Source organism: Phalacrocorax carbo, chromosome 1 (genome assembly GCF_963921805.1).
Source record: "Phalacrocorax carbo chromosome 1, bPhaCar2.1, whole genome shotgun sequence".
Taxonomy (NCBI): Eukaryota; Metazoa; Chordata; class Aves; order Suliformes; family Phalacrocoracidae; genus Phalacrocorax; species Phalacrocorax carbo.
The window spans coordinates 143,433,312-143,446,190 of record NC_087513.1 but is presented as its reverse complement, the minus strand read 5'-3'; the positions used below and the strand labels follow the sequence as shown (position 1 = coordinate 143,446,190).

Here is a 12,879-nt window from a genome sequence, read left to right as displayed (position 1 = left end):
AAATGGTGCAGCGCCTCAGTTTCCCTCTTTCACTCTCATGATATGAGAAAAATACTGAGCAAGGATTTTTCCCCATCACATGTTCTGCTGCTGGCACCATAAACCAGACCATTCAGAAGGGCTTTGGTCCGTGCCTCATCATTCATGTGACTGCTGACTGAATACAAAATGTAAAAGGTTACCTGCTCAGTGCAGATAACATCAACTATTGCACATTTTTAATTGTCGCTGAAAACAGCAGCCGGTTTCATTGGACCAGCGCTGGAAAAGAGACACCAACCCAGGTCTTGCAACGTTTTCCTTCAGCAGGTGTGTTGTTGTGATGAACTTCAGAGTTTCACATAGGTGTACTCCAGCTTTGTATGAATATTCAGCTTTGACCAAGGGAGAAGGGTTCTTAAAGTTCCTCGGTTTGCACAGGCTGTTGTTTCACTGTACGCCCATTAAAAGCTTTAACTGTCTGCCTGCTTATTCAAAGCTTCAGCTTGAAATTAAAAAGGAAAAGGTCTGTGCTTGCACGGGGGACAGAGGGAAACAGCAAAGAAACCTTTTAAGGCCAGTCATTAGTTTGTATTTTACCTGTATCTTAGGGGTACTGAAATGACCAATTTTTGTCAAGATCATTTGAAAATGGATGGGGACTGAGGATTAGAAAGGCTATTTTCAGATAGCTACCAGAAAGCGGTTTCACTTTTTGGGGAAGTCTGGATGTTTGTGCATTAGTTTTTCATTCCTACCAGGAAATTTTTCTTATGGTCTCCAAATTCTTACAACTAAACAGCTTATCTTGGAAAACATTTCAGTGACACCCATCAGCCTCTTGCTCTCTGTGAGGGGTTTGGGCATGAGCCTGGGAGGCTAAAATGTCAATAAAATGTTGCAGAGAGGTTATGGGCATGGTGAACATGATGATTTTATCCTCAGAGATTTTGTTTGGGGACAACATGGCATGCTTTCATGCTTTCTGCTTGGAATTGCTCTTTTTCTCCCTGCATGCTCACCTCTGATGGGCCAGCGCTGTGGCAAGCAGGGTGCGAGGTGCTGCACAAAAAGGTGCCAGGCGGCAGGATGGCTGGGGAGTGATGAAGCCACAACCTTTTGAACTGGGCTTTTTAGGGTCATTTCCTCATTTTTCTCTCTGAGATGCTACATTATGTGAAACACTGCTGCTACATAGCTCCATGGGGTGCCAGCATGGAGGGTACAGGACGAGGTGGACCACTAGCCACGGCGGGGTCGACTGGGGGCTGCATCCTTTGCAGCTTGCAGGGACTCTTTTGGAGGGCAGTGATGCCTCTTAGGGTTGGACAACCCTTCCGGTTAAAAGCCTCCATTTTCAGCTGCTTGTAAAAATTAGTGTAACCTCAGCCAGCAAGGCACAAACCTTCCCTTCTACTTGTCCTCCTCTTAAAAACAGAGGTGGAATTTGAGCCAAAATATTCAGCTGTTTGAAAAACCTCACAGCTGGGGCACACAGGAGCTATTTCTTTGGTGGAAGGGAGAGATGCTGAGGCTGGGGAAGGTGGATGCATGCTGGGGCTCTGCGGGACAGGGCAGGTCTCCCCAGTGTCGCAGCGGGGGCATGACAGGGGTAAGCAGGCAGCTGGTGCAGGCAGGTTGGTTTCTCCCCTGCCTGTGCCTTGCGAAACAGCAGGCAACGGCGTGATTGCGTACTCCCCACGCAGCACGCAGGACAGGTCTGTGAATCAGTATTTCACCAGGGCTTATCTGCCAGCCCTTGTTTTGTTGCTGCAGAAGCTGGAGAAGGGGCAGTAAATGAAAGGGGAGCTGGTGGGAAGTGGAAGGTTTGATAAGGCTCGGTTGGGCCGATGAAACAAACAACAAGACAAATACACACTGGCTGCTTCCGATCTGGTGACTTTCTGCCTCTGGGTGAGCGGCACAGATGCTGGGCTACTACTGAACCCCATCTTCCTGTGGGGGCGAGAGCAGCTCTGCGTTTTCTGGACCACGATACCATAAAGTCAGAGTTATGTCCCTAAGCGTCAGGTTGCAAATATGGCAGCCACATGACACAAAACATTAACCCAAAAGAAACTCACTGCGCCAGCTTGAGCATGGCTTAACAGGTTTTAGGAGGTTTTACTGGCATCTTGCTGCCTATCCTCATTTACAGTTTAGAGTGATGCTGTTTGCCTGTGCCTTTCTGCGCCAGAGCAGGTTGCTGCCTCGCTTCTCGTGGCCATTTTTCTTGGAAGGGTATATTTGATAAATGGGTTGTTTAGACCTCACCTTGGCTGCGTGACTCCTTGCCGTGCATGCCTGGGGCTGAGGAGCAGGGAAGGCCCCAGGTCCCCTGCCCTGGGCCTTCCCCTCACAGTGAGTATGGCTTCTCCCACATACTTTGAAGCACATTAGTGCTAATTAATTATCTGTAAACCTTATCACCAGCTCACCTACTAGGAAACAATGCCTTCTTGAAGACAGTAATCTGTAGGAATAGTGTTATGTCTGGGACTGGCTGCCTCCCAAGAAATATCTCTCCGATCTGTGGAAAAAAATGTGCCGAGGTGAGGCGAGGGGTGTAGCAAAGGTGGCATCTCCATTAGCAGCGATTGAGGCAGAGAGTAGGCCCATTTCTTTTGTAAGAGCTGAAATGTGGAGGTTATTGCTCACATCCCACATAGCAGCAGTGGCAGGGCAGGTCCAGGGGCCGAGCTACCTGTTTTGGAAGGCATGGAGTGGGGTCTGAACATAAACATGAGTCATCACTGCAACGGGGATGGGGGGATGGAACAAATGGAGCATGAACGCTCCCCGGCAGGAGCAGGCACCCGGGATGGGGGCTTCATAGGTGGCCCTGCCCCTGAAGCAGCAAATGGGGTAATTACACTCCTCAGCCTGGCACGAGGTGAAATTTGGAGTCCGTGGCAGGGGTTGGAGCCATGGCGAGGGCAGTGAGGGGGCTGATGAGGATGAAACACTTGGAGGGAAAACAAAGCAGCAGGATTTCAAAGGCAGGAGCCTTCCGTGGTGTTTGCATATTCACACTGGCTTGGTGTGGGAACAGGCACTTGGTCTGCAGCGGCCTCCGTGGCAACCTGCAGTCGGTATTATGGGTGTCTATACATCTGCCTATGGAGGAAGTCAATGCTTCTGCATTAAAAAGGCAGAGCCTTGTTTCTCCACAAAAAAGCTTCTGACCCATCGGTGCTGCTGTCTACCAGTCCCTCCCCATGGTCTGGGGGGACATTTGGGATCACCAACCCCCAGCTGACAGGTTGGTCCCAGCTCTGGGCCATGTTCCCAGCGCTCTCTTGCCTGGAAGCAGGTGCATCATCAACAGCTCTGGTTTAAAGTCTCTTGCCTAGGAAGAGTTCGCTAAGGAGAAGCCTTGATGCCTCAAGCTCAGTTCCAGCCATGAGACCATGGAAATGTCACAGGAACCTCCTAAACTACTCTGTCATATGGAATTGGGAGGGCTTTGCCATTTACAAACTCTGCTTTTAAGCATCATAGGTGTGAAAAATTCGCACAATCAGAGCTTATAATTAAATCTTTTATTCACCCTCTTCCTCTCAGACCATGTCTTCCTCCATCAAAATTGAATCTGTTGTGAAGGAGAAGAACAGGATGGGAGAGTGCCCCGTCTGGGAAGAAAGGGAGAACGCACTTGTCTATGTAGACATTAACTCACAGAAAGTTTGCCGCTGGAGCCCACTCACCAATGAGGTACAGAGTGTGTCTGTAGGTAAGAGCCCGTACTTACTTCATCCTGAGAGTCTTCTCTGCCCACCCTGTCCACCCCTCCTGGTAGGAGTCCCACAGCATGGTGGCCTCCCTTACTGTCCATGGGGCCACATGCCCTGCCCTCCCATGACGTGTTATTGAGCACGGTGTGCCGCAAGCCAACCAAGCGGGGAGGGCTGTGCTCAGGTGTGGAGGTCCATGCACATATTGCCCTTGCTAGGCCCAAATGGGAAGGCATGTTTCATTTGGGATCTGCAGAGGAAAACGTACAGTCCTAATGTGTCTGTCCAGAAGGTGGAAAGATCTGGAGAACATAGAGCCAGTAAGGTGTGCTAACAATCCCACGGGAGAAGGATCTTAGCATCAGCTCAGCCTTTCCTGGGTCAGGGATGTCCCAGTCAAGCCCAGATGCCTTTGGTGAACTGGGGAGGGGTAGCACTGACTGATGGCCCTGGAGCTGCCCAACATCTCCCGCCCCCTCTCACCTGCAGATGCCCGCGTTGGCTCGGTGGCATTGCGGCAGTGTGGGGGCTACGTCATTGCCCTGGGGACCAGGTTTGCCTTTCTGGACTGGGACACCCAGGTGGTCACCACCATCCTCGAGCTCGAGCAGGATAAACCCAACAACAGGTTCAATGACGGGAAAGTGGATCCAAAGGGGAGGTTTTTTGCTGGTAAGTTCCTGGCAGAGATTTTTTTCTGGAGCAAAGAGGAACTAATTACAGTGTATTTTATAAAGTGCATTTTATTCTGTGTTCTCGATTCCTCTGTTGAGTTCCCTACAAAAACCACCGTTGCGAGCATGAGCTGTCATGTGAACGCTCTGCTCCGTTATTGCGTGGCAGAGGAGGACAAGGAACCCCACATCCTCTGACCTAAATGAGGACAGAGGCTGTTGACAAGGGCTGTCTGGCAGCAAATCTCCCCTTCTGCTTGGAGGATGGTGTTTTTCAAACGTCTGCCTACATGGGAGGTGAAAAGCTGGTGAAGGGCTCATTCAGGTGGGAAGGTTTTTGGAGGTGTAGAGGAGGATGCAGCTCCTAGAGCAGAAGATGCACTGCAGCTTGCACCCTTCATGTACAGCATCCCCGGTCAGCCCATGGGAAACAGGGACGTGGGGAGAGATAACTGGCCTCCTGAAGGCAAGAGGGACTTTTGCCGCTGATTGCAATGCAGCCAGGATCCTGCTGTATAAATCCCATATAAATGATGAGCCAAGCACAGCAATCTGGGCTGGAAGTGGAGAGAGACTGATGGGAATGAAAATGGCTCTGTTTTTTGGTTTGATTTTTTTTTTTTTTTCCCCAACCACCCAATTCTTCTCATTTCAAGTTTGCCAGAAAATCAGGAAATTTGTTTGACTCATGGTTACACTTGAGGCACTAGAGTTAAGGGCAAGAATAAGAGAGAAAAACCTGCTTTGCACACCTATTGCTATCTGTGCATAGCAGATCAATGCTTTCAACAGGGGTTTTGGCCAAGTGTTGTAAAACAAGCTCATGAGGTCTTCTAAAAGGAGAGGCCACAGAGACAGTCTGTCACAGTTAAAAGAAGGTGTAAATGCCCCCCTTGAGTGCTTCCTGTCCCGTCAATGCAGAGCTCTCTCCTTTCCAGAGAAGAGAGTATCAGAAACTAACTAACACAGAGGCATAAATTAAGAAAAAATATCACTTCTGTGGTATTCTCTATTTGCTTCTGAGATAACTGTGATTTACAGCACCTGTATTTTAAGGTCACAGTCTATTTAAATGATAAAAGTAGCCTACAAAGAGCAACAACAAAAAGAGCTTGTGATGCTTGCCTGCATCTGTGCTTTTGCTGTGAGTGAACCCTCAGCCCCCAGCGCATCGCGGTGCTCCTTTGGATCTTTGGTGTCTATGACTTAAACCACATGGCAACACAGAAACTAGTCCTTTCGTTGGCCAGGATCACCTCTGCAGGGAGCAGTTCTTCCTGACCCGTTCCTTTTCCTCCTTCTCATGAGTCAGACGGGACTGGGTTAGTCCCTCTCTCCCTAGGACCTCTTAGTAACACTTAGAGGAGGTTTTTGATTGGGCATGAGGAGCAAGCTTCTGCTTTCTAACCAGCGCTCCTGTTGCCATTTCAGGTACGATGGCTGAAGAGACAGCACCGGGGGTCCGAGCGCGGCGGCAAGGCGCTCTCTATACCCTTTTCCCCGACCATTCGGTAATAAAACAGTTAGACCAGGTGGACATCTCCAATGGTCTGGATTGGTCCCTGGACCACAGGACCTTCTTTCACATCGACAGCCTGGCATATGCTGTGCATGCCTTCAGCTATGATGTGCACACTGGAAAGATCGGTACACTTGCTTTTCTAAACTCAGTGACAAGTAGTGTAGTGCTTTACCCTTTCTGCAGCAAGACCTGGGCATGTAATATGCAGCAATTTATTTGACAGGTCTCATATCTTCTAGTTACAGCTTGTCAGCAGGCTGACTGTGATTTTTCTCAAGCTCAGTTACAAACCAGGTGTATTTGGTGAACAAACTTTTGACAGTCCTTCGAACTTACTTTCATCTGGATCGATGGCTTATATTTAGACCTGTTCAAGGCGTTGCAGGGAAGAAGCCATTTATACTGCAGAGTATAAATGTACAAATACAATTAGCTTGTAGGATGCTATTTATTCTTGAGTGCCATCTGCTGGAATGCTTCAATTGTACTAGCTCCATAAATACAAATACAAATACAGAATGTGCATGCAGAAATATAGAAATGTATTTAAAGAATCAAGTTATCATTGTGACTGAAGTTTCCCAATTCTGAAATTAAAATTGCCTTCAGATGTTTGGCAAATTTCACTTACATTCGTTTTCTAGACAAATATTTTTATTATACTATCTGCAAAAAGGAAATGTAAATGCAAGCAAACCAGATGTAACCTTATTTCAAAACACTGTGAAATATTTTTGTGCTGTATCAACCCATTATACTCCATGGGAATTTAAGTGGCTGAAATGCCTTTGTACTCTAATCAATGTGGACTTTGTGTAATCATGAGTGAAAATCGCACAAATAATTACAGTTACTCAGATTTCGTTTTGCAAGAGAACATCTATTTCTACAGATTTTAGGAGACAAGATTTCTAAAGAAGACTTAACGTTACTTTTTCTCCCCCAAATACAAAAATGCAACGAGTTTGAGTTTCCTGGCCGTGGCTTTACGCTGGTGACTGACTGGTTTTGGATGGTGTCATGGCCATAAGATGCTGGGTCAGAACAGGCAGACGGCTGCCTGTGGGCACCTCTCCATGGTCTAAGCATTTGCCCACCAACCTGTCCATGCTACAGCCTAAGCCACTAGCAGTTGGTGCCCAGGCTTAATCAAAACTGGTAGCTTGACTGGCCATTAAAATAAGTAAAGTTCTCGATCTTTTCCCATGAAAGATTATTTATTACCAACATTTAAGTTCAAGTCATTACTTATGTGATGGATTGTTCATAGAGAGACATCCAGGCTGCCATGAGCAATTAAAGTCCAGAAAAAATTACCGGGCTTGTGGCAGTCATGGTATGGTGGTCAGCTAGTGGGTTAACAAGATGGACAGAGGCATTTTGTTATCTTCCTCAGTAGAATAACAGGAGCCCTAATTCAGTACAATCCCAAACCACAATGGCTCTGCTGGGGGCTTGTTTCTTCCAGGCTAAGTTAGGCTTCTAACACATCTGCTAAATGCATATGTGATACAAATTTTGCAGCATGTCTTTGTCACAGCAAATGAATGTATCTGTTTCCAAGAGTGTTGAAGATGTTAGACTGGGTTCTGATACAGAACTGGTACCAGCCCACCTAACACTGGCTTCGTAACTCTCCCTGCAGCCTGCCCCAAACTTCTGTACCATCTAGAAAAGGAGGAGCAAATGCCTGATGGGATGTGCATTGATGCAGAAGGGAAGCTCTGGGTGGCCTGTATTGATGGTGGGAGAGTAATTCGTATAGACCCAGAAACAGGTAAGGCCTCCACCAGCACATGCATATTGAGTGTCACCTACGTGGCACAAACACGAGAGGAGAGACAGCCAGGAGGAATGGCTCCAAGGTGAGAAACGAAGGTGTCATTTATTGCTCATCTCTGCCCCACGGGCTGCCATGAGCATCGCTGGTCCAGGCCCCGATCACATGGAGAGTGCTGCTCCCTGTTCTGCCTCCCAACATTGAGTACCCCTGCTCCTATGGTCTGCTGATGCAGCACACCCACTTCTTAATAATGCCACTTTCAAAAAAAAAACCCCACACAAAACACAACACTGCTTATCTATTGCAAGAAACATTGTAAACCTGCAAATAAAAAAAGAAAAAATTCTCAGTGTTGGAATGTTTAACTGGGAAAGGCTGTTAGGGGATGACAGCCACCCCAGGTCCAGGTGTCTCTGCCCTTCCTGGCTTCAGACACTTTATTGTTTCATTTTGAGAAAAGGAAATGAAGCCTCACAGATGTAAGCGAGAGGCTGAAAAATAGTTAGAGATGAGGCAGATGAAAGAATTTTGTTTGCCCACAAACAAAACATATCCTTTAGGATATGGCCTGTCTGAAAGGGAGACGCCTTCTGAGTAAATGCCACAGCTGCACCACATGCACTAAAAGTACACTCATATTTGCATGTTTCCTAGAAAATGGACATTAGGAAACAATCACATATTTTTTCCCAGGAAAAAGAATCCAAACTGTGAGGCTACCTACTCCGAGGATCACCTCTTGCTGCTTTGGCGGAAAAGACTACTCAGAAATGTATGTGACTTCTGCATATGATGGTCTGGATGAGGCCACCTTAGCCAAGGAACCTCACGCAGGAGAGATTTTCAAGGTGAGCAGATTTTATTTCTTTCTACACATCAGACCTGCCAAACCTTGTGCTTGGAGAGTCAGGTGCCCTCCCAGCTGCCCATGCTCATCCCGCTCACCTGATGTGCTGGTCCAGATATGTTGTTCATCCCCTGGATGGGCACAGCTGCTTTTGCACAGCTGCTCATGCATTTGGAAGGAAGATGTGGAGAAGTTTCTAGTAATAGTGTTGATATGTTGGTTAGCCAAAGTTGGTATGCGGCTGGGATCTGAAGTCAGCCAGTGGATCTGGGTCTGCCCTATTCTGTAATGCACTATAAGGAATTGGGTCTTGCTCCTATATCTTTCACCAGTTTTGGAAATTTCACTCCCTTAATTCTAATTTTTTAATTGAACCAGGGTATCTAAATACTCACAACACAGATTGCTGCTTTAAAAATTGAATGCTTAAATTCACCAGAGCAAAGCTTTGCATTCCAACCCCAAAAATTCTGGGAATTTTTTTAATCTGTTAAAAGTTGGTGCTGTGTTTTGAGTAACTAATAATTCACATTTTTGTCAAGGACTCTTGAATCCAAAACTTGTTTCTCTCTTCATTTTTTCAGTCCATTAGTAAAAACTACATCAGGAAAATAAACTGCAGTTCTGAAACAGCAAGTGCCATCATTCACTGAAAGTTGACCATAGCATGAAAGGGAAGGGTTGTAAATGAGGGGAAATGGCTAAGCCAAACTGTATTATCCATTTGGCAATAGGATGAAGACATGTTCCAGGAAGGATGGGGATCTAATCTGGGATCTGTGACCTTCTAGCTGAAAGCAGTGCTTGGAACACATTTCCCATGGCCAAGAACTGATAGATTTCTCAAGCAGCAGAGTTTAGGAGCCCACAGAAAAGTTAAATACCAAAAGATAATTTTGAGCCTTGCCTTTTTAATCTCCCTTCCTCAGTTCTCCAGTTGTAGAAGGGAGTTGGTATTTTTCAAACTCACATTTGTCTTGCATGGGAAAAGCACATTAAAAGTTGCTATGACTCATTTGGTTAATATAGAGAAAAGGACCACATGTAAGGGCTGCAGATAACGTGTAAATTAGCAAAATTATCGAGTGGTTCTTGATAATCTTAAAGGTCTCGAAGAGTTCTAAAGAACTCCATATAAGGACTCTTTTTGGGCTCCTCTTGAAGAAAGGGTAGGTTGCTATGATATTTATTGTACCACATTTGAATGTTGTACTCAGTTGGAGATTTATCTTTTTCCTTTCTTTTATTTTTTATTGTTTTAAACAGATAACGGGCCTGGGTGTGAAAGGGATCCCACAGAATTTCTATGCTGCTTGAACATTGATACTAAATAACAAGGAAGAAATGCTTGCGTCTTGTAGTAATTCTGACAAGAAGTCTAATGAACTGCAGAATTTATCTGTGTGAGGATTTCTAAATCCACATTTAAGACCATGCTTGTTTGGAATTGAAGATATTCCATGTTCTGTGGGCCCGTGGCATGATGCAATAGGTTAGAGAGCTAAAGTTAATCTGTGGTACACTTGATAGTTTTTGTGACTTCCCGTAAGCCTCTTGAAGCTTGAGCTTAGTTTTGTTGAACTTTCTGATGACCAGCCCTGGACTTTCAGCTCTGTGGTTCTCGAAGCAGAATCTGACTCCTGGCTTGTCTTTTCATGTTACAGTGATGTACCAGCAATGATATGGCAGATTTTAATAAATATTTTAAGAGTGATGACTTGAACTGGACTGCTCCTCTGCTATGTGACTCCCCCTGAGGTGTTTTCTTGGTGAGCAGACTTATTTGTAGTATTCAGACTCCATTTTTACATCCTTGCTAGCCCATTTCCATTTGCCTTGTCATGAATGCTTCTGTCTTGTCTTTAGGACACCATTTGTGCTGTTGAAAATAAACTATGCAACCATATTTAAAATATGCTTAGAGATTTTCTTATCCTCTGCATTCAGATATTACCATGAAAATGCTGAGTGACCACACGCTGTCAGGGTACAAACAGTCTACGAGCTACCAGGATGGCCTGTGATACCGAAAACCGATGCTCCATAGAGTCATCCTGTCAGGGGTCATAGTTGCACATAGGCACATGGACTTTCCTTTGGTTTCCATTACCTTCTTATCACATGCATGGCTTCACCTTCTTATTGCATGCATATGCAAAGACTTCTTTCTTCCTTTCCTGTTTTGTCTTTTTCTCCTTTTTCTCTTTTCCCTTTCGATTTCCATTCTTCTCTTCCCTCTTTCTCTTTCTTTTTCCTCTCAGTTTACTCTTTGAACTTAAAGTAATCTCACTTGTTGTCAGCTTTCTTCTGTCTCTTTGTGGTCCATATTGCTCAGTATTGAGTTTGAAGTCCTTGTCCCTGCCTTCAGTGCTGTATATATCTGCTTGGGTTTCTTGCTGCATTACCCTCACCTCCTCTTTCTTCTCTGTGAGGGCACATCTGGCCTATCGACATTTCTCCCTTTGCCCAAACTGTTCAGGGCTTTCTCCCACACCAAAGACTACACTAAAGTTGACTCTTGAATTTGGGGTTTCCCCAAAGGCATCAGCACACTTGCAGTGAGCCAGGTCCTGTCCAAAACTTGGCCAGACTGAGCAGGTGAGCAATGGAAGTAGAGAAGTTGCTCACCTATTCCTCCTGCTTCTCCTGCATGGTCTGTGGACAGGGCAGAAATAGCATCTTGCATGTGAGTAAGTGAAATGCACTTTGGAAAATGCTGACAGATGAGCCTGTGTAAAAACAGAGCAGCTGTGGAGGGCGTCTCTCAGTGTTTCCTGGATTTGTGCAAACCTGGGCCCCAACAAGGCTACCCTTGACTCCTTGGCCTTCAGTTCATTTCACAGTGAGCAGGAGCTGATTGTACCACAGGGGTACAGAAAGCACTGTGTCAAGGCGGATTTTTAGAGGCTATTTAAATAGTGACCCAACACTATGCTGGAATCACTGAAACATTGTCATCTTTTTGGTCCGAGCTGGGGCAGCATCTTCTGTCCTGTTGCAGGATACAGCTCTGCGGGTATCTACTTGATCTTAGGAGGAGCTCCAGAAGCTGTTTTTAGGAAAAGCCTACTGCACATGCAACAACTCTTCATTGAATCAACTCTTTTTAATCTGTATTTTGTTTGTGTTTCTCCAGTTATTTTCTAGGGAAAGGTTTACTTTAATTATTTGAGAATGCTTAAGACCTGTAGATATCCAATGAAATCTAGCCTTCACATTGAATTTGCTGTCTTTTTATTACCTGGAAAGATACATAGCACATAACACATCTTCAAATCCTTAATGCTGACACTTTGTGATTTTACAAGGAGGTCAACAATACTCATAATTTATCAGACCAGGTGTTTCAATGTCTTCCTCTGAGATATTTGGCCTTTCTGCCTTCAAAGCCTTGAGTTAGCCCTCAGACACTCTGAGCAGGGACTAAGTGTTCGATGCCTCATGAGGATAATGTCCCACAATAACCCATGCATGGAGGAGCACAGAAACTGTGGTTAGTCATTCAGAAATGTTAAACACAGTTTCTATGAGGCTGTATGTAGATTGCCCCTAGAATTAGCTGTTTTCTTCAGAACCAGCATCCGTCCCCTGGCAAGGGGTCCCTCCTAGCACTTTTGAAAGAACCAAGCTGGCATTGATTTCTTCCTTTTAAAATATCTGTAATGCCCAACTCTCTTATGTGGTAGCCTTCTGGCCTGCTGCCAAGTGAGAGATCTGGTTCTGTACTCTCCTCAGGCAGAGGTCAGGTCAAGCCACATGTCTCGGGGTAATGTCCTACCCATTTTGAAGGGTGATGTGACATGGGGGGGGGCATAGGTGGTATATGCCCCTCCAGCTGAACTGAACCACAGCCCAGAAAGAAATTTGAGGTCCAGAGGGTGAAGAAGGCAGCTTTATTCACTAAGCACTATTGAACATACTTGACCATCGAACAGTGTCCTGGCTTCAGCTGGGATAAAGTTAATTTTCCTTCTAGTAGCTGGTACAGTGCTGTGTTTTGGACTTAGTATGAGAATAATGTTGATAACACACTGATGTTTTAGTTGTTGCTAAGTAGTGCTTACACTAACCAAGGACTTTTCAGCTTCCCACGCTCTACCTGGTGCACAAGAAGCTGGGAGGGGGCACAGCTGGGACAACTGACCCAAACTGGCCAAGGGGATAGTCCATAATTTATGATGTCATGCTCAGTAACTGGGGGAGTTGGCTGGGAGGCAATGATTGTTGTTTGGGGATGGGCTGGGTGTCAGCCAGCAGGCGGTGAGCAATTGTATCATGCATCACTTGCTTTGTATATTATTTTTATTATTATTACTACTAATACTAATACTAACACTAAT

The 12,879-nt window shown here is 45.6% G+C and overlaps 1 protein-coding gene across 1 annotated transcript; it reads left to right on the top strand.

The window, feature by feature from the left end:
- The first annotated feature begins 3,543 nt into the window (after positions 1-3,543).
- Positions 3,544-10,427, top strand: LOC104040319 (regucalcin). The gene is made up of 6 exons (XM_009506186.2): positions 3,544-3,712; positions 4,203-4,385; positions 5,819-6,034; positions 7,555-7,686; positions 8,386-8,540; positions 9,806-10,427. The coding sequence occupies exons 1-6, from the start codon at positions 3,547-3,549 to the stop codon at positions 9,854-9,856; spliced, it is 903 nt and encodes a 300-aa protein (XP_009504481.1). The 5' UTR covers positions 3,544-3,546; the 3' UTR covers positions 9,857-10,427.
- Positions 10,428-12,879: the final 2,452 nt, after the last annotated feature.

Bases quoted from the DNA above. Each gene is read 5' to 3' on its own strand.
- LOC104040319 (XM_009506186.2), top strand. From the start codon at position 3,547: ATGTCTTCCTCCATCAAAATTGAATCTGTTGTGAAGGAGAAGAACAGG. The intron at 3,713-4,202 runs GTAAGAGCCCGT...TCTCACCTGCAG, and splicing joins GGTACAGAGTGTGTCTGTAG to ATGCCCGCGTTGGCTCGGTG. The intron at 7,687-8,385 runs GTAAGGCCTCCA...ATTTTTTCCCAG, and splicing joins TCGTATAGACCCAGAAACAG to GAAAAAGAATCCAAACTGTG.